The sequence below is a fragment of the Aythya ferina genome (assembly GCF_964211825.1).
Source record: "Aythya ferina genome assembly, chromosome: 5".
In the NCBI taxonomy this organism is placed as follows: domain Eukaryota; kingdom Metazoa; phylum Chordata; class Aves; order Anseriformes; family Anatidae; genus Aythya; species Aythya ferina.
In genome coordinates, this window is record NC_140301.1 from 56,606,132 (window position 1) to 56,624,825 (window position 18,694).

The window sequence follows — 18,694 nt, forward strand, 5'->3', positions numbered from 1 at the left end:
AACTGCTTTGGTTGAGTTTCTCAGGCCTGTTGAAAGGGTTACTGTTTTGAGCAGATCCGTGTTTTTGTAAGGGCTCATAAAGAGTTTTGGATGTGTCCTTTTCGTGTCCTTTCATACAGTTGAAATAATTATCCTTCTTGCACTATTCCTTTATATTGCATGCTAAAAATGTTATTTGCTGCTTGTTTTGATTTTGGATTGTTTTAGCACATCCAGCTTCCCTTTATTTCAATGTCTTTTTTCTTGCACTATTGTATATGCATGTAAATCAGAACGTAAATTAGCTACAAAGTGTGTAGAGTGGCTCTCTTGCCTTTTTCGAGATGATTCTGTTATTGACTTTGTGTTAATCAATAACAACTTCGGATCAGTACGATGTGGTCCAGGTTTTACAAACAGGAGGTACTCTTCACACCCCCCTGCCTTTGGACCACAAACTTCAAATCATTTGGAGAAAAATGATAAGAGCTGGCCAGTTCTTGTTCTCAAATGAATTGGTTTTTGATTTGTAGAGCTTTGTAGTAGCACACTAACACCTCTCCTTGGGCATAGTTGCAGCACATGATGCTAATCCTTTCTTTGAATTATCTGCTCTTAAAATACTAACCTCCTAATTCCTTGATAGGATTGTGGACCTTGCACAAGCTCTAAGTAGACTAGTTGTACTTCCTCATGCTTTGTAGTGCTGTAGCGGGTGTGTGATGCATGTTCCTATACTAACGTTACAGACATTGTGAACGAGCACCCAGCACCTCATTCCTGGGACAAAACCAAAACGTTGATAAACTGAACGGTCACACTGTGCCGTCGAGGTGTTTTTGAGCGCGATACAGTAACCACTGAGAACACTGGGTGTCAGGCCCTGGGAGTAAGGAGGCAGATGTGGCTGATTTATTCAAGGATTTCTTGAAGCATTTAGCTAACCAAGGTGGTTTCCAACCATCCCAGTGGGAGAAAGTTAATCTTGCTAACGGAGGAACGGAATGAATATCTGGCCTTGGGACAAGAAATGCCAGTGGCTTGTCAGGCATCTGAGGTAACTTCATGTGAAAAGCGCAGATAACGTCAGGATAATCCAAGGTACCAATTCTGAAAGAGAAGGGCTGGTATCCCCCTGCCCTTCTGTGTACGTGACTTGTTTACTCAGTGTAATTTGAATGATACTGAGGGACTAGATTCTGATTGCCCTTGGTGTGCAGGGATGGAAAATCAGGCCCTTAGTTTTGAAGTCCCTGTTCAGTGACGGGGTGATCTCTTGATTTGAAACCCGTGCTTCAAAACAAAACAACAACAAAAAAAAAAAACCTCTCTGCTGGAGGAATATGAGCTGATTTATTTTTTCCATATATACATATATTTCTAATCCTGAGCCATGACCTGTGAATAGCTGAGACAACAATGTATAGGAACATTTTTTTTTCCTCTATGTGGTAACTGCCTAGTTTCTATCTCCATCTTATATGCCAAATTCATTATTTTTGTTTGCATGATCATGATGCTGGCTTAATTTGCTTTCAGTGGTTCAGCATTATTACAACCTTGGTAGCAGAATGAAGCTTTTAGGCGCTGTCATTTTCAATAACGTGGCCAGCTTTGTGTTTGGTGGGTCTTCATCCTCCAGGCAGGGATGGAAGGAATGAAGCACTGTGCAGAGAGTGCCATGAAACAGCGCACTCTGGGAGCCCAGTTTTCAAATCCGGGGGTTGATACCGGCACATCTCAGTGCTTCCCATGCAACGAGGACCTGGGTGGTTGCAGAAGCGGCTGGGACAAGCGGGCAGCCTCTGTTTGACTTCAGGGGCTGAATCTGGTCCTGACAGCCTGCTGGTGTGAGTGCTTTCTTGTAGAGTGTCAGTGACAGGGAGCTGTGAGGCAGGAAGTGGGGTGTGGACTCTTACAAATAAAAGCAAGTACCATCATCTCTGCTTCACTCAAAAAAAACCCTTCCTTTTGCTTGTACTTGAAACTAATTGGTAAGGTGTCTGCAGGCTTGAAAATTGGGCTCTCTTCAGAGAAGGATTTCTGTGGGACTGTGAGGAGTCTGAAGCGTGTGCTACTTATACACAGAGCTTCTGTGCATGGAAAGCTAACTCTGTGGTAATAATTTAATACTTTGGAGCTGTTAAGAGTCATTTTGGTTTTGCATTGGAACTTCCCACTCCAAATTTGTGTAGCGGATGTGAGCCACAGAAGTGCTCAGCTTTGAAATAAGCTCCAAGAATGTGCTGTTAAACTTGAAATTTGCACAGAAACTCTCCTTCCCTTGTGTTCCTGGGCTAGTGTTGTGTTACCTTTTTGCCCTGTTGTAGTCCCTCTTCACTTTCCTTTGGTCTGAAACCAATTCATTTTTTATAAGCATCAAGGCGGAGACCGCAGGGTTCAGATTACACTTCTACTTCGGAGGAGGAATATGGCTCAAATCACAGCTCCCCTAAACACAAACGCTCCCATACTTCAACAGCCACACAGACGCCGAGGATGCGTGGCTCTGGGCTGGGCAAGCAGAAACACAACGGCAGAGAAACGGATGATGACGAGGAGTTTGACGACCACCCTGACCCCTACAACTTCATGGCGCAAACAGCAGAGATAGCAGAAATAGCCAGGTGAGGAGGTGGGCAGCAGTGGGTGCCTTTCCTTGGTGTTCAAACCCAGGTATGAAGGTGGAAAGAGAGGCACACTCCCCTGTTGTCTGTGTGTCCCCCACCTCCCTTCATGCCTGAGCATCACTGTGTTTTCCTGAAGCTTTACAGCCTGTGCCAGTGCTGGTTGTACCTTGTCTAGAAAACACCAAGGTGCAGGGAAGCTGACTTGTTTCTGGGCTTGTTTCGTATTTCAGCTGTGGACAGGTATCCTCTTTTAGCTTTAAATCTCTCAAAGCGTTTATCTATCTCTGCTTGTCACTGCATTCTGCTGGAAGGTGCTCTCTGTGCACAGACCAGTTCATGTGAACTGTCCTAATTCTCCTACAGAGGAAATCAAATGGATCAGCAAACAGCCAGCTGTAAACTGCCTGAAGCCGGTGAGGTAGCAGTAAGCAGTCGCTGCAGGGCAGAAACCTCTTTGGCTGGCATAATCGAATCCAGACAAGAAAACCTGTCTGTGCCCTGTATATAAATGAGTTGTTGCTGAGCTCGATGTCTGTGGATACGGAAGCTATTGTGTACTGGTGGTCCTGTGGTTGCCTGGAGGACTTTGGCAGTGAAGCAAATAGTTTCTTTTTTTAAACAGTGGCGTTTGAGGTTTGACATCTCTAATATGCGACTGCGTTATGCCAACTTTCCAGAAATACTGGTCTTCCATTGTGCTGGCCATACTTGAAATAATTTCGATGTAGGAAGCTGTCTTGGTGTGCTCCGGGTCAGCGTTTCCACGTCAGACTTATCGCTTGCTGCACGGATCTCAAAAAGCTCCCTTTCCTGAATGCTGCTGGCAGCCCGTAGAAAACGTGCCAGCCCTCAAACCAAGCTGCTTTACCTGTGCTGTAAGAAGTGTGTTGGGGGGGAAACGTTGTTTTCCCTCGTAGCAGCGTCCCTACCCAGGGAGAGCACTCGGGCACGCAGGAGCTATAAATAAGTGATTGCATCAGCCTCGTCTGGCTCGGCACGCTGCAGAACTCGGTCACATAGTCTGCTTCTAATTGCTGCTCTGATTTCCGTTGCTGCTCCCAAATTAACTGGGAGGGGTTTAAAGTAGTCGGAGAGAGTTAAAAGGGAAAATGCAACTTGTTTACAGCAAGGGAATCGCACGGTGTGGGCATTCGGTGACAGCTCTGTCCGAAACCAGCACGGGTGGGGGCACCTTCGGCAGGCAGATCCAACTACTTTTTATTAATTCAATTACACATTTTCTTTCTGAGGAAATGTTTTGATGAACTGACAGCTTTATTATATTGCTTATGTTTTTTCCAAGTAAAGATGATGTCTTTCAGATGAAGTTAGCTAACCAGAAGACTTTTTTCTAAGCTCTTCCTTAAAATTATCACAACGGCTACTTTTGGTCAGACATTTCTTTCTAGTCTCTGCCGCTAACAATCCAGAGACTCACAAACTGGTTTCAAGATCTAGAGCAAGCAGAGCAAAGTTCTGCAGTCACTGAGTCTTAACTGGAGACCTGTAAGGGGGCTTCAAGTTTCTTGTTTCTTCTGGTTTCTGAAAATCAGATCACTCTAAGGTATGCCATGCGTAACCCTGGTCACCCCTCATCCCTTTTGGAGATGATGGAGGGATATTTTGATTTGTAAACCATGAGGGAGAGGGAAAGAGCTTGAGGTTTTTATTCTTTATGTAATAAAGAATACAGTTTTGGGCTTTCTAGCAGAGCTCTAGCCGTGTTGTAGAACATCACACTGTGATAATTTCCATAAGACACGAGCTTACTATTTTTTTTTTTTTTTGCATGGTGGAGGAATGCTTTCATTGTTGCTTTTTAGTTTAACGGTTTACAGAGAAAAATAAAAGCCTGGAAATAAGCCACGAATATAATGTTGGCCAATGGATTTGTTAATCCCATTTTCCTTCTTTGTGCTTTTTAGGTGAAAGCAAAAGTCCCAAGAAGTGACCATGTTCTTCTATTTCAAAGATAAAATAGAATGGTTGGGGAACAAGAACATTAAGCTTCTTTATGGATCATCTCCAACACTTTTTTATAGTGTGTACTAACTAGAATTTGTTTTTAAATTAATCTCTACTTTGAAGCTGAGTATAGGAGAGAAGTGGATTTAATTTGTTGCTCTTGCATGTAGCCAGAGCATTCCTCATTGCTGTGCCAAGGCACCCCAAAGCTTTCCCTAGCCTCTGCAGAGATTGTAATTCATACAGACTTTCTGTGGTCACCAGTAAGAAAAGTCTTTTTCAGATGCTTTTTTAATATATATATTTGTTATGAATATGAGGCTTGTTGTATCATGTGTCCTAATGGCTGTGCTTCATGCCCTGTGCTTCAGACTAAGCCAAACCTTGGTGAAGGATGTGGCCATCCTTGCTCGAGAGATCCATGATGTTGCTGGAGATGGGGACTCACAGAGTTCCTCAGGGACGGGACCAAGCACCTCCCTCAGCTCTGTGCCCAACACTCCTGCTTCTACCATATCGGCGAGAGAAGAGGTAAGATCCCAAACAGCAGAAATCCCGGCCTCTGAATGCTAGCAGGTGTGTGGGGCATGGCTGTAGCGGGAGATCAGGGCAGCATCCTTGGGTTCTGCAGCATTACAAACCCTTGCCATCCTAAAAAAAAAAAAATAACAGGAGCAGATTGGCTGCAGTCTGTTTAGGGCGCTCTTTATTTATTTTTTTTTTAATATTGAAACCAGGCAGGTTGCACTTTTGTTGGGGACATCGTTACAGCATCTCCAGCAAGCGGAAAGGCCCTAATGTCAAAATGTTAGATTCCTAAGGACCCAACAGCCTCTAGTGGGACACTTGTCCCTGAGGAGCTGGATGGGGTAGGTGTGCAATGCTCCTGGGCTGGGAAGCCTGAGCCTCCCTCCTTCTTCCAGCATTCTGAAATGCTTTGCAGGGGTTTCTTAAATCCCTTCCCTATACCTGTGTGTCAGCAGGCCAGGGCAGGGACTCTGCTCTGCAGCCAGTGGAGTGGGTGAGGATGGAGGACTTTATAAAATTTGGCTCACCAGTGTAGCAGCTCAGGGACTCAGCCCAAACTCAGCAGCAAGGTGCCCTGGAGGATCCAGCTGCTAAAGTAAAATTGCCTCCGCTGCTATTTAAATGCAAACTCCCTCCAGTCGACGACCAGCATGGGGTTAAAATATATCTTTCCTTGTATTTGCTGTTCACCTGGGCCTCTTGGTCCTTTGTTGTCTTTGTTAGGAGAATTGCATGTCTGTCCTAAACAGGATTCAAAGCTGAGGCCAAACCTGCTGCCCTGCTAGGAGAGGATTTGGAGGCCCCATGACCCTGCTGTGTTCATTGCTGAAGGTGCAGAGCAGAAGCTTAGGGAGGTTACTGGAAGATGAGGTGTGCGGGGCTGTGCTTGTGTTAAATAAACCCTGGTCAGCTGCAGCCTGCTCAGGGAAGGGTTTTCTGCTAGGGGCCATTTGGCTTTGAGCCACAGTGTGCAAACATTTCACAATAACTTCAGGCTCCAAGATGGTGTTTTATTGCTTTGTTTCCATGCAAATGCCACACCTGCAGAACTGCCTTTTGTGCTGCTCTGTTGAGCAGTTAAGGTGGCGTATCTGCCTTACTTCTGACTTGCAAACGAGACGTTTGCTGTGGGTTGGTAATGACCAGCACCCACTTCCTTCCAGCAGGAAGCACACCTACTTTGCTGCAGTGCCACTGAAGGGTGCGGCCCTAAGTCAGCACCTACAGAAGGTTTTCCCTGCTGCTGGGTAGCACGGAGGAGCAGTGATGCCTACAAAACACAGAGACTGAGGCTGCTGTGAAAAAGCCTGGCCTTCAGAGCAGCTGGTAGTGATGCTGAATGATTTGCCAGGACTTCTCAGACCCTGGCTAATCAAGGATTTCTCCTTGACGTGACTTTGCAGGGCTGTGTTGTGCTGTAGGTAATGCTCAGTAGCAGTAATTCAGGACTCCAAGCAGGCAGGAGGGAGCAAAATGACAAACACATGCACTGTTCTGGGGGTCCTGCTCCAGTCTGGTTGCAGTGAGAAGGGCCTTGCTTCATAGGCAATGGTGCAGGAGGATCCTGTCCTTCATCTGCTTTTGGCACCTTTGGTGTGCTCAGCCAGCGTTGGCTGAAACCCCAGTAAAGGCTTTTAACTAGATTCCCTCCCAGTAGGGCTGGATAACAGCGACTGCAGCACGGCCAGTGGCTGGGAGGCTGTTCAGGTAGACCCAGAACGCTGCCATGCATCGGTGGAGCTGCCTCGTGATAGCCAGGAACAGGTTAAATCAGCAGGACTTCGTGCTGTTGAGGTGTTGGGCTGAAAATAGCTTGGGATCCTGAACTGCATCCTGGGGGTCGTGTTGTGGTTGGGAGTAACAGGACTGATGGCGGGGTGTAGTAAATACTCATCACGTCTCTGGGACTGGTCTTGGAATCAGCGGGCATGGTCTGGGTGCTGCTGAACCTGGGCTAAAACAATTACTTTTAGCTTAACACAGGGAAGCTGCTTGGAAATCTCAAGATCAGCATGTGTGGTACTAAGCACTGTGACGTTTGTGTTTATTAAACAACTTTATGGTGAATGTTCTAGGAAAGGACACAGAGATTAGACTTTTACTATAGCAAAAGTAATTTATTAGAAACATCTGCTAACAGTAACCATGTGAATGAGCAATGGTTGCTGTGCGTGACCATCTCTCTCATACAGCTCTGGTTCCTGCAGTGCTGTGTGCCATCCTGCCAGCCCTTGGTTTGGTGCTGCTAAATATTTGCACCTACTCTAAGAAACTGGGGGAAAAAATGCAGGGAAAAAGTGCCAACACTGGATTCACTTCTGAGGGTTCAGCACCTTAGCAGAAGCTTTGCTTTGGACCTGTGTGTGCTGCAGCACTTCTCAGCCTCCAACAAATTGCATTTTAAATTGCTTTTGTTACAGAGCTTGGCTAAGAGCAAAAACTGGGTGTGTTCTCTTAAAAGTTAAGACGGAGCCTTAGATTTAAACCTTATCCTTCACGTTCTGCCCTTCAGGTCCGAGAGTTGGCTTGGATGTTAGCCTGGGAGGGTTTCAGTTCCCCGGTGCACGTTCAGGGTGTTTTTTGTTTGTAGTCCTCAACTGTGCAGTATGAGAGAACCCAGGTTCCTGGAGTGCTGAGCTGAGCCCTGCTGCAAGCAAGGGTGAAACCTTCATGATTCCTGTTTACCGAAGTCCCAGGTTGTTTGGGATGCCTTGGGTTGTGTGTGTGTAGGTGTTGCAGGGGGAGTCAAGTGGGTCAGCCCAAATCACTGGACACTTCTGCAAGACTTAGTCCTGCACAAAATTATTTAGTTGGCTTTCTTTTTTTTTTTTTCATTGTTAATGATATAGCAAAAAAAAAAATACATCCCAGTGATATTTATGAAGTTGCTGTCTGTGATTCTGTGATTTTAATGTACTCAGTATGACTGTTGGTGTGATGAGAGGAGGTGCTTAGGATGTGACAGAACAGAAAGCATGAGAAGGAAGCAGGTTGTGTATGACCATCTCCTGCTGGTGGTGGAGCAGATGCAGCTCCTACAGCTGGTTGTGCCAAGATGTGCTGGACTACAGGAATATCTCGTTCCCTTCTGACACTGTTTCACTGCTGCAGCCAGCCTTAACTCACTGTTTCTGCACTTCACAAAAGGATGCTTAAAAAAACAAAGCTTATTAGCTAAACATTTTGGCTGTTGTGCACCCATAGCATAATGTCTCATGCCTTCTGCCTGTGCATAACCCAACTGCTACTGCGTAGAGTTTGGGAAGCCTGGACCCTGGATGGCACACGGCTTCCTCACGAAGCTGAGTGCTGTTGCCAACCCCAGAGCCTCCTGTGCTCAGAGAGCTGTGGGATTTCACTCAGCACTTTCTAAAGTATCCGGGGAGCTGCCTGAGACCACCTCTGCAGAACTGGTGGGTGACCAGCACCTCCGTGGGCTTCAGTGCATGCTGAAGGGGGTGGGCAGCAAGTGCTGGTCTTCAGGAATGCGCTCTGGGGAATGTCACCCCAAAATAACGATGTGTGTGTTCTTTGATACTTGCTGTCACAGTCATTCAGTAGCATTGATCTCTTTGTTTCTGTTTTAACACAGATTGCTCGTAGATCTTTTCGGCTGGCATATCCATCTCAGGTGCACTTTCCATCCCATTATTTTTGTATTCCTGTCTTGTCACTGTTACCTTCCTCACCTTCTTTTAGAGGTTTTTTGTCTGTCAATCAAACAAACAGGAGTAGCTGTCTTGCTGTTTCTGTTCTTCCTGTTAATTGTCTGCATTATCGGTGGTTTTGGATTTCTTTTTCATCTCTTCCATGTGTTATTAAATATTTTCTGATTAATTTTAGTGTCACTTTAATGTTACATTGGTATATTAAAACATAAGATACAAGGAAACAGGGCCTTTTGAGTTTTAGCCCATAAAAGGCTAAGATGTACTGTTCAGTGACACATTTAAGTCTCGAGATTATAAAGTGGAACAGCCCCACTAAGTTTCGTAGGATGACTCCAGTGGGCAGATACTTGGGGTCTGGTAATTTGTTTAGGAACCCATACCTGTCTGAACAAGACTTGAATGAATCAGTGTTCCTCTGGGGCTTGCCTGAAAATCTGCCATACCTGCACTGAGTGCCTGTGTGCCTCCTTCCCTACTCATTTTTAATGACTCATTACTCATTATTTCCAAGTTGGTGCAGCACATTCCAGAAGCAAGTCTGAACTACCAGAAAGTGCCTCCGGGATCAGTGGAACTGAAGGATTTTGACCAAAATATGAACGATAATAGAGAAGAGGATCCATCAAAAAAAACAAGGACAAGAAACCGTGAGGAGGCAGGCCACCCTTTTCTTTACTTTCTAACTTTACATATGACATTACTCGGTTGCAATATGCATGTCTGTATAGAAATAGTGTTAAAGAAGTGAAAAAAAGGAACAGAACATCACCCTTTTAGCCCACATTAACTGGAAGTTTCCTCTCCTGTGTAAAGCTTCACTAGCATCCGAGGCTTGATTGCCGGGGAGGAGGCATTCAGTGTCAGCCCACTTTGGCTATTTCACTTGCTCTTGTAAATAAAAACACAAATGTCTCAACTTTGAAATGTGCAGCATTGGTGGTTTAATGACAAGAAATCACGTCAGAAGACTAGCTGCCCTTAACCAGTAATGGCACCGTACTTTTCTGCAGTGGGCATGCTGGTCCGAGCTGCCTGTGAAGCAGTCGTGGCATATGGCATATAGTCTGTATATGCCTGGCTGAGTATCAAGATACACGACCATGAAAGTGGCCTGAAGTGCCTCATATAAATCACTTAGGATGTTTTGGTTTTGTTTTGTTTTGTGTGTGTGTGCACACATGCTTGGTTTTGGGGGTGACAGTAACTATCAAGCTTGTGAAGTCTTACAGAAATGTTTAAGCAGTTATGTGACTTCAAACAGCTCTGTCTTCCTCAACTCTTCTAGAAAAATAAAAGGACCAAAGCCAACAACTGAACAGGTTACTGTTAATCTTTCTGCCAAAGTGCTACAACAAAGCTGTATGCTATCTTAATCTCCCTTGAGCTTCATATATCATCCATATAGCTGAAGATATCTCAGTGGGGATTGTTTACTCTTAAAAAAAAAAAAAAAAAAAAAAAAAAGTATTTTTTTCCTCTTTTGATAAATTTTTTTTTATCTGATTTGCCTTTTATTTTAGGTAATCTTTGACAACCTGATGTTGAACCCAGTGTCCCAGTTATCACATACAATCCGTGAAAATACGGAAAACTTAGCTGAAAAAATGAAGTAAGTAACTTTTTGTCCCTGGCCTGAAATGTTGACTGGCTCTTTGTGGAAGATAATACATTGTCATCTTCAAAAGTCTTATTATCAAGGGGTAGGGAATCGGTGTAGTAAATGGGGTATGGAGTGAACGAGAGATAATATGGTCTCTTGCCATCTCTTTTCTTGTATGTTTGGCCTCTGGAATTTTAGTGCTGGATTTAGAATATCTGTTAGTCAATTAACTTTGAAATGCTGCCTGTGGAAAGGAGAGAAAAAAAATGTATTCCTACTGGTGGATTTTGTTCTCTTTCCTCCCATGTCCCAAGGCTCTTGGAAAGCCCACAGATCACCAGGTCTTGTGCAAGCTCTTCAAAGCCTGTTGTTGCTCTAGAAGCCATCAGGTAGAGAAGGACTTTGGAATGTTCCTAAATCAGCTGAAAGCAGCTTTGTCCTGTCACTAATCCATTAATCTCCTTTGTTGCCACATCTTGTGATAATTAAGTCTTTCAAACAATCAGCTTTTGGATGGCAATTTTAAGACCTGTTCCACTCTTTGTGCTGCAGGATTCTGTTTCAAAACTCAGAGAGGACCTGGGAGGAGATGGAGGCCAAAATTAACTCAGAAAATGAAGTGCCAATTCTGAAGACATCAAACAAGGTAAGACATGGAAAAAGTAAACTACTGAAGGCTTGTGTCCATTGAAAGCTTTGTGAGAAACTGACCTAAGTTCTGGCCCGCCTCAAATCAATTTCTGAATTTACTAGTCCATTTGCATGTGTTGAACTGCTGTTTTCTGTTGCTGCTTTAGGTGTGACAAGGTGAGTTCTTTCAGCTGTTGTGGTACTGTCACTTTCACCAAAATTTTCTCCTTTGCCTTAGTAATTCATCTTTAGATGCTCAGTCCCGTAGCAGCTGTTCAAATGCAGGATCTTTAGGCTTCATTTAAACATCTTCCAAAGCATCACCTACCATGTAGTCGCCACATCTTTAGTTGAAGATAAGTCTTTCTCCTGGATGTTCATTTTTTTTCCCTACCTGTTACAATTTGTCAACAGGACAATAACAAAACCCTCATCTGTAGGGTGGTGTTTGTACTCACATAACCTCTTACTGTCATTTATTGGGACCATCAGCAGGGATTTAAGTACAGTAATGGACCCTGGCTAATGCTAAGAGTATGTATAACTGTGCAGGATCTGTGTCTAACGACTCAGTGCTACAGCAGTGTATCTGTGGCCAATTACTTTGTCTAGTCTAGGAGTTGTTTGCAAATATCTTTTTGAGTGTGGTGTTAAAGGGGTGTGAATGAGCCTTTGTATAGTTAGTGTCCAGCTATGTGGACAATTAATCTAGTTGACACTTCAAATCTAATAAACCATTGTAGCTATAAACTGGGTGGTGTAGTAGCACTTGGGAAAATGAGGCAGAGCAGAGGTTGCATGTGCTGACCTAGATAGAGATCACAGAACCATCTCGGTTGAAGAAGACCTTCAAGATCATCAAGTCAAAGCATAATGCTGTATTAGTCTTTTCTGTTAAATAACCAGGTTTGGAACTGACTTTGAATATTCTTGATGGGAAAAGGCAGGGAGAGTAGGACTGGATTTCTGCATAAGTTGAGTAACTTGTTTAAATCTCCCTTCTGATGCTTTTATTTCTAGGAAATCAGTTCTATCCTGAAGGAGCTCAGGAGAGTTCAAAAACAGCTTGAAGGTTGGTCATTTGAAATGTTTGTTTTGTCTTTCCTATGCCAGTAAACTGTACAAAATAAAATAATGTAGTTTGATTTGCAACTGAAAACTGGGAAAGGATGCAGAAGTTGAGTTTGCATGGTGCTCTTTGAGTGCATACGGAAGGAACAGTAGATTCATCTTGTACTGCCAATTTTTCTTTTAAATGTTGACTTTTGAAATGTAGAAGCTGTAGCTGTGGAAATGCTTTGTTTGTGGTAATTAGTATATTCACATAAGATGCACTAGCAAAGGTCTGTTCTGCTGAAATAATACTTAGCAGCTCTTCCAGCCAGTGAGCTGTGCTTTGCTTTTGGACTACGTGTCCATGTTGGCTTGAATCTTGCACATAGAGCTCTGTGCAACAGAGAAGGTACAGCAAACTCAGTGGATGTGTCTTGCATCATCTGGAAGCTTAATAACAATATGTGAAAGCATACAGGGATCACTTCAGGCTCCTGCTAAATGCTTGTTATTTTTCTGCTGTAGTTTGTCGTGTTAAATTTAACCAGAAAGTTGAGTGTCCTTGTAAACTCAGACTGGGAGAGGTTTTGCTTATTAAAGCTGCTTAGGCCTGAAGGTACTGAGGGGGAAAAAATAACATGATTAAATGAACACAAGTACTACCTACAGTTCTGTGGCCTTCAAAACGAAGGCAAGTAACTTCTTTAAACAACTCTGAGTTCTGCTAATATGTTTGTGTATGCCTCTTTTTCCCCAGTTATAAATGCTATCATTGACCCTACTGGAAACTTGGATGTAGTTGCCAGTAACAAAGCATCTGCTGCTGCTAAACAATCCACAGCCACTAAAGTCAGGACTGCTAACGCATCTGGGTCCACACTGGAGACGTTGTCCCCAGCACAGATGAGAAACTACACGCAGAAATCGAACTGTGGCTCTTCTAGTTTGCAAGATTCGAATTTCATTCCAGATGGAGAGAAATACGTGATCTGATGAAATATTTTGTATTGCTATCATACTGTAATCTACTGTCGCGTTAGTATTGTATGTGAGTGGTTTGTGGACAGTTTGTGTGGAGCAGTTGTTTAGATTGCTAACATGTTGCACAAAAAAAAGAAAATCTATGCTGTGAGGGTGAATGGCAAGTCTGTGTATGCCTTTTAAACAAGACTAGCACTGTGGAGCAGCACATATTCAGCATAGAGGCAAAACGACTTTTAAAGAGTTACTCACTTATTCTTCCAGTGTGCCATAAGAAAACAGGCTTTGCATACCCTCCATTCAGTACTGCCGAAGCTAAAGTGTTCTTGCATTGGCCTGTTTATAATTATTCAGTTATAATGAGGCGCAGGTTTAAGAAAAAAACACGCAACACTTTTTGGTACTGTATTTGCTTTGGTTTTTTTTTTGTTTTTTTTTTTACTTGTACAAGTGAGCATTGCAGCTCTGTTGGAATCAATGTGCAAATCCAGCAGAACGATGGTGCAATATAACGGGTTTCTCAGAGGAACTCTTGCTACAGTTCTGTAATCAGCAGTCTTAAAAAGGCGATCACACTGAAGTTGTACATATATCTTTTTTTTTTTTTTAGTTCAGAAAACAAAAGAAGGCAGAGCAAACCCTTGTTGTTCTCTCTTGGGAAAGTGTAAAAGTTAATGCTGGTGTGAATGTAAAGATTTCTAATACAGTTACTGTTTTTGGTGTTTCAGGCCCAAAGTTTGGTGTAGGTACAAAAAAAAAATAATCAAATTTTACAGTTTAGCTTGCCAAATTTTTGGTACAGTTGCTATCTTTAAGCTTTTTATGAACTATTCAGTCTTTTTGCAATGAACTAGAAGTACTCCTGGCTGGGCCAACAACTATGTTGTTTGATTTAGCTAATTGCTAAGAAAAGCATCTGTTCCAGTGGCTCACATAATAAACTTAATGACACAGTTGCTGTGAACTAGTGTTCACTTGATGGCACTCAAAAAATAACAGCATAAGTGTAGCTCCTCCTTTATGGTTGGTTCTCCTATAATTTTTTTTTCAATGCAAAAGTGCTTGAAAACAACGGCTCTGTGGTGTTTTTAGAAACTACCCACCAGCGTCAAGCACTTCATATATCTGGGATTTTTGTCTGGATTTTATTTTTGGTAATTATAGTCCCAGAAACACTACTATGTGCAGTTGCACTAAGCAATTTCTTGTTTAAAAAACATTGCATTTTGTATTCTGCCTTTCAGTTAAGCTGCAAAACCTGCAATTTCTGTTGCTCTAAAAACAAAAGGTTTGGTTTTGCAGAGGACCTCTTCCAGATGTGTTTGCTCCCAGTTTTTTCCATCTCGTATTGATTCCTTTTTCATTCTTCCTGGTCCATTAACAGTAATCAGGTAGAGAAATCCTTCCATGGTCGTGGAGGATACATTTGCTGGGAAAGGTGAGCAGATGAGTTCCACTTTGCCCTCATACAGTGTGTAATTTAACTAGTGAAATGGTATCCCAAGCTTGACTGCTTCTTGTGTGCCGACTTTATATTTTGGGTGGGTAGTGGATTCCTTAGTTAGCTTCAGTAGTTACCTGAGCTTTTCTGCTAGAATGTTGTGAAAGTGGGAACCAGTTAAAAATAACTTAAATAAGTAGGGATGCTCACAAAGTGTTTAGTCTTACTAGCAAAGAGCATGAGTGCTTTCCTGGTGAAGCCAGTGGGAGCTTTCTATCAATTTCAGCAGAAACAGGATCGGTCTCAAAATGGGAATATGCCAGCAGGTCGTTAATTTGAGCGTGCAGAATGCTGGCTGGCAAACAATAGGTTCAAATATCCTTCCAATATCTCCAGCAGGTTATAACTCATCTGCTTATGTGGAGATGCGCTTCCATGAGGAAATCTGCTGAATTTCACACAGATGAATGCAGAATAATAATAATAAAAAAAAATGCCCATGATGCTCTTCTGCCTGTAATATACGCACTATCTGAATGTGTTGATTCACTTGTTTACTCTGATCTGTCTTTCCTTGAAATACCTGACTGTGTCTGTGATGACTATCATAAGTGGTGGTTTGTTCCTGACGTATGAAACATTTTCCCAAGCCCTGCTTTGTTAGGGCTTGATATGACCAGGTGCTACCCCAACTCACTAGGAGTTGAAGGACCTTCACAGATGAGGTATTGCTGTTAGTTTTGGTTTTGCTGTAGAGACACGTGAATTACTCAGACATCTGACTCTTATTGTTTGTTATCCGCATTTCCACATCTTCGTGGCTACGCTCTAGTGGATTTTTTTCTCTACAACATGTCCTAGAATTGACTTCTGATTGTTTTCACTTGAAAATTGCTTGACTCTTCCATCTTCCATGAACACATCAGGAATGGATTTTCTTCCTTGATTGCTTTGTTCTGAATTTGAGAGCGCGCCCGCAGACACCTTACATCAATTAAGCCAACCCACAAAATACGGTACCTCTTCGAGTGACTAATAAGGATGCAGCAGTCCGTGCCTGCTCATAATTTGGACGTGTGTGAGAAGGGCTGGGGGGGGAGATGCACAGCTTGGTTTATTTGTGACTCAGCCAAAATACAAAATGCTTCTGTGTCCTGACGCAGTGTTCGTGCTTGGATCTTTGCATTTAAAACAGTCTTGTTAGTCAGCGAGGAAACACAACATAATTTTTTCTTGTGTTCACCATTTCTGAAGTTCACCCCATTTGTACTTGTCTGCTCCAGATACACCAAAGAGCTAGCCACTTGAGTAACTCCTCTGTTAATTTTCAGTCTTACACATGGTACTGTGTGCATCCATGCCTCCGTGACTGCAGGGTGAGCGTGCCAGGTGTGTCTTGTTGGCCTGGGACCGGTGTGCAGGATGCCTTTTGGCTTCGGTGAGCTGTGGATGGGCCTCACGTTGAGCTTGGTAGGGGTGACGCTGACCTGTGGGTCGTTCTCATACCGTTTTGCTTTCACATGTTTTGTATTTGACTAAAGAAATGTAACGAAGGGTGGGATTTTCCAAGGCTTAGGGAAGCGAGCGCTCAGGCCCTCGTGGGCTTCCATGCGATCTGGGTGCCTGATGCCTTGAACACCTTTCAAAATCCCAGCCCTCAGTTCTTCCACTATACTTGAAAACCATGTTCTCAGTTCAGCGCTTTCAAATGTAAAATCCTGTTACTCTGTGCTGGGATGAATGTAAATTCCTGGGAGAATGTGTATGAGCTTTGTGAGCAAGGACACAATTGTACCTACAGTGAGGTCATGTCGTGGTCGTGCTCCAGGAGAAAAGAACGTCTGCATCATCTTTGAGTAATATTTTAGTAAAGGTAAACCTAGTGGAATGTTTACAGCCTACTGAAAAAAAAAGAAAAAGAATTAAAAAGAAAAAAAAGGAAGAAAAACTGTAAGGTAGTTAAGTGCAAGATTCTACTAGTGTTTTTTTTTTTTTTTTCTTGTTTTGCAGATCACAGTAGCTATTTTTGAAGTTTGGTAAATGTGTATAACTTTTGCAAAGACCAGACAGAACTACCTGTTCACTTTTGATGTGCCCCATGCTGAATTGTGCCTATTTCACTATCTGCTGTTGTTATGCTGCTGATTCTGCTGTTCTGAACTGTTCACTGGATCATTCCATTTGCATGCAACACAAATGCAAGCTGAGCTGTTTGAGAGTAAAGCTGAAACACATTGGTATAACTTGAACTGATTAATGACTTTCTCTTTTCCACACCCTCTGGAAATGCTGTGTATAATTTTGATTTGTTTCTCCTACCTTGATTTTTTTTTCTGCTTTTTTTAATGGTAATTTATTTTTGTTTGGATTATAGGCAGTATCTGTACATTTTGTTCCAAGGTGATATTGTGGACGTCTTTAAAAAATAAAATAAATTGTTATTTTATATAATTTTATCATAAAGTTGCTCTAATAAATCATTCTTATATCATGTGACAATACGATTCTGGAATTTTGTGTGTTAATTTGTTGAGAGTAAGTGCTCAGTGGACTAAATTTTCCAACTACCTGTTTACATTGGTGTTAATAAGTACAGCGTAACGAAAGACTTGCCAGCAACTGAAGACATAACAGCGCAGCTGGATCCCCTCTGGTGCCACCTGGGGCTGGGGCAGGTCCCTCTCTAGCAGTACAGGAGTCCCTTCTTCCCTGCTCTGGGATTGAAGTCTGCAAGTCCCCGTCACCTGAGGGTGGTCTTACCTCTTACTTCTGTATGGTGATATGTAATTTAATTTTGCTACTGTTTTATCTCATTGCCATGATTAACAGTGGTGTTTTAAAAGGTTAAATCCAGCCTGGATATGATCATGCCCTAGCAGGTGATCATAGAACACTACTTGTACTCACTCTTTTGCCCTCATTTTGTATATGTTGGATTTTTACATTTATTATGAATGTAAATGAATTATGATTTTTTTTTTCTTCCACTACATCACTGTCTTCTACTCTTCCTGGAGTTTTGTCTGACCTTTGCATCTTTCTTGGCACTTTAGAAACAGTATTAATTCCTTCTTTCCTTCTGCACAGCCTTCAGGTGTCTGCAGCTTCACCTGCCCTGCTTGGTGCTGAGCTGGACTTTGGCTCCACATCCTCTGCGTTAGCACAGCTTCTCTAGGAAGTACAACAGTAGCACAATAGTACAACAGCAGATAAGAACATTGCATGGTTTCCAACAAGAGCTAAAGCACAGAGAAAGGAATAAAAAAAAAATAGGACCCAACCAGGCTCGCTGAGTGACTTCCCATTCCCTGAACATTTTTGCATTAGATCCTTGAACACTTATGACACCTTTGTACTTAGAGTTAAGAGTTTTAGGGAAGGGGGGTTATTTAAATAAAAATAAAAATCTGCCTTATAAGAAGCTTTCTCAAGCTTTTCTATTTAAGTCTGCCTGCTGTATCAGCAGAGAAGGTTTCCCTGTTCTCTAAACCACAGACTGGAAATCAATAGTGCATCCACTTCACCAGTTTGTGAACACTGACTGAACAGAACTCAGAGGTAGTGGAACTGTGGCCAAACATTTGCATCATGATGAAAGCTGCTATCTGGCACAACTTAAAAATAAGTGATAGAAGGCAAATGTACCGATCTCTGCGCATCTTCCTGCTGCGTGTTCAGCTGAAATCCTGCTTGGCTCTTTAACATCCTCATCTCTGCTGGGAAATACAGAGTTTGACTTTTCCATGTGTGCATAGAAAGGAATACCAAAAAGTCTTTCTAGGAGCAAGGTTTTCAGGACCCTTTGTTAGGGTTGAAGTTTGTTGAGCAACCAGAGACAGGTTGTGATGTAATGACTTGATGTGAAAGTCTACCACCAGACCCTCAAGCCTCCCACCATGGTGTGGGAGGGCCATGCTGCTTCAGCAGGGGCTTTTGTGGACCAAATGGGCAAGGCTGCTGGCCTCAGCCCCTCCTGGTTAGGTGGGGTTGGCTTGGGGCAGCAGTGGGCAGGTTGGCTGGGGGCTGTGGTGTTTTCCTTGGGAGGGCTGCAACAATTTGGGTGCTGTCCTGCAGAGACAGGAGAATGCCAGGTGCAGTTACCTAGGTGTAGTCTGCTAGTGCATCCCCTGCTTAGATCTCTGAATGATGAGGGATGACCAAGGAAACCAAAAAATCTATGTATATCAGAAAATAATACGCACTAGGATTCGTTCCT

General features: G+C 43.0%; 1 protein-coding gene across 5 annotated transcripts in view; it reads left to right on the top strand.

Moving 5' to 3' along the window:
• Positions 1 to 16,982, top strand: part of CEP170B (centrosomal protein 170B) — a 56,472-nt gene extending 39,490 nt beyond the window's left edge. For 2 of the 5 annotated variants that reach the window (XM_084519646.1, XM_084519648.1), the window contains 8 exons: positions 2,357 to 2,606; positions 4,946 to 5,105; positions 8,695 to 8,733; positions 9,285 to 9,428; positions 10,294 to 10,382; positions 10,926 to 11,019; positions 12,024 to 12,075; positions 12,814 to 16,982. In XM_084519646.1, the coding sequence (XP_084375772.1) occupies positions 2,357 to 2,606; positions 4,946 to 5,105; positions 8,695 to 8,733; positions 9,285 to 9,428; positions 10,294 to 10,382; positions 10,926 to 11,019; positions 12,024 to 12,075; positions 12,814 to 13,049 (1,064 nt within the window). In that variant the 3' untranslated portion in view covers positions 13,050 to 16,982. The remainder of the gene's footprint in view (positions 1 to 2,356; positions 2,607 to 4,945; positions 5,106 to 8,694; positions 8,734 to 9,284; positions 9,429 to 10,293; positions 10,383 to 10,925; positions 11,020 to 12,023; positions 12,076 to 12,813) is intronic. The other 3 variants (XM_084519647.1, XM_084519650.1, XM_084519649.1) reach the window with 2 other exon arrangements.
• Positions 16,983 to 18,694: the final 1,712 nt, after the last annotated feature.